The sequence below is a fragment of the Geospiza fortis genome, unplaced genomic scaffold (assembly GCF_000277835.1).
Source record: "Geospiza fortis unplaced genomic scaffold, GeoFor_1.0 scaffold186, whole genome shotgun sequence".
Classification (NCBI taxonomy): Eukaryota; Metazoa; Chordata; class Aves; order Passeriformes; family Thraupidae; genus Geospiza; species Geospiza fortis.
The window spans coordinates 5,639,199-5,641,479 of record NW_005054331.1 but is presented as its reverse complement, the minus strand read 5'-3'; the positions used below and the strand labels follow the sequence as shown (position 1 = coordinate 5,641,479).

The following is a 2,281-nucleotide window of genomic DNA, read 5'->3' as shown; positions in this document are numbered from 1 at the left end:
TGTGTGCATGGGAGTGGGGGGAGGTTCTTTATTTGCCTCCTCCTCCCTCTCTCCCTCCCTCCCCCCTTCCACACTCCACCCAGAAATGATCCAGTGAAACTAGGAGGAGGTGATTCTCCTCCTCCCTCCTGCTGCTGCTCCTGCTGGTCTGGAAGGGACTGCAGGAATCTCTGCTGTGCTCTGCTCTGAGGCAGGGTCTGGGGAGGGGAGACCGTTCTGTGGAGGGAGGGGGCCGCAGTGGCCCGGGGTGCAGCTCTCCCGTGGGGGGCTGCTTGGTTCCCGACCATGGGCAAGGACCAGGAACTGCTGGAAGCCGCTCGCACTGGGAATGTGGCTCTGGTGGAGAAACTCCTCTCTGGGAGGAAAGGAGGGATCCTGGGCAGTGGATCTGGAGCTATTCCCTTATCCAGCTTATTGAGGTAGGGACATCGTTCCCCATCAAATGCTGGGGATATTAACCTGTTCTTCCCTATCATTATTATCATCGCCCCTCTCATCTTCATTTCCATTCCCACATCCTTCATAGTAACAATAAATCGTTCACTCTCTCGCCAAGTACAAGCATGCCAGGGTTTAAAGTCACAGGCAGTCATTTTATTAATGTAGTGGTACTGAATTTCCTACCTTCAATGCGTCTGCAGGGTCCTTGTTCATTCTGTTACTAGCTGTGGTGCAGAACTTATGTTTTGGTTGCTGGGCTAATACATACAATGTATTAATTACCCTTGCTTTGATATTTCCATCTTCCAATTGCTACTTAAATCACAGATGGAAGTGTTTATCACAGACAAGGCATTGCATCGTGAAATTCTGTGTAAAAAGACAGCTTCACCCCATACCCTCACCCATAGCTTCTACCCTTGCTTGCAGAGGAAATTAGGCATGCCATCGTAATAAGCCTGCAAAACAAAGAAAGGAAATCTTTTTTTGTGGGAGATCATCGAGGCAGAGGAGGTGTAAAACTTAGGGAGCAGGTTAGGTAAGAGCAGCATTACTTTCAAGGTACCTGGATTTAGTGGAGTGAAACTGGGTTACTGGCCATGTTGGGTGATAGGGCTTAACTTCAGTCATTAGTTGTATCTCCTGCCATCTCCAGCATAGCTTTGATCCTAAGTTTCATCATGCTCTTAAGTCAGAGCATTGTCACAGTCATTTATGGCATCTGACTGTATTCAGAGCAGAGAAGGTCTGCAGCACACAGTCCAGTCCTGGTGTTCAACACTAAACTAGGCATAGCAAAAGAAGAAAAAATGAAGTGAAACACTGTTGACCTAGAGCTTGAATAAATTTGGGGTTTGGTTTGGGTTTTTTTGTTCCTTAAAGAAAGAAAAGGCCTAGCACAATGGAAATTGATTAAATTAAAATATATTTGTGCTTCTCTTGCCAGTGCCTTCTTGTCAAGATATTTATATTATTTCCAAGTTCCCTATCAGGGAGAATTTATTGTTAACTCTCTAAATTTTACTGTTTAAACTCTTTTATAAAATCTTGCTATTTTAAAGCTAGGTTTAGTGCTGTAAACACCAACAGTTCAGGTATTCATAGTTTACCAAAGTTCTGTGGTGCCCCTGTTCAATTAGCTATTGCACCACTGTTGAATTACTAGCCCATTGACCAAAATCAAAACGCACCATGTGATTGCTTTTTGTACCGTACTCTAATAGGCTGCTTAGGAAGAAGTGTGCCAGCTAGTCAGTTGAATTTGAAATATGATACCCACTTTTCTAAGTACAGAAGTAAGTTCACTTGAGTACAATGACTGGCCATTTATAATCTAGTTCTAACACATGGTTTGTGCAGTGGCTTTCACCAGGGCTAGTGCCTGTGCTGTATTCTTGCACTGTTAATTTCATGTTGTATATCATGAGTTCTGTATATCCAGAGAGGGTGCATTTGCTTGTGCTTGCCTCCCTTTATTAAACAGCACTGTTGTATGTTGTGTACACAGAACACGTGAACCGTGTGTTTTGTATATACAGATGGGCCATCACAGCCCTTGTTTGTTACTCAGGATTGAAGAATTTTAGGCTGTGAAGTCAACTGGCTTTTTTTCTTTTCCTGAAAGTGCACTTAGCTTGAAGAGAAGCAAAGCAGAGTAAAACATATACTGTTTAATTTATGGCATTTCTTACTAATGTCAACAAGAATGTCTATGGCTTTCGGTAAACACAGCTTCAAAAATTAAGAGTGAACTTTCAGCTGTATGCTGCATCCAGATGTATGATGAAATATTTCTAGTTTAGAAAGAATTCAGTAAGCATCATTCATGGTGCTTAAATAT

At 42.9% G+C, this 2,281-nt stretch overlaps 1 protein-coding gene across 3 annotated transcripts in view; it reads left to right on the top strand.

The window, feature by feature from the left end:
• The first annotated feature begins 149 nt into the window (after positions 1–149).
• ANKS1B (ankyrin repeat and sterile alpha motif domain containing 1B) overlaps positions 150–2,281 on the top strand; it is a 409,286-nt gene continuing 407,154 nt past the window's right edge. For all 3 annotated transcript variants that reach the window (XM_031057572.1, XM_031057571.1, XM_031057573.1), the window contains exon 1: positions 150–419. In XM_031057572.1, the coding sequence (XP_030913432.1) occupies positions 286–419 (134 nt within the window). In that variant the 5' untranslated portion in view covers positions 150–285. The remainder of the gene's footprint in view (positions 420–2,281) is intronic.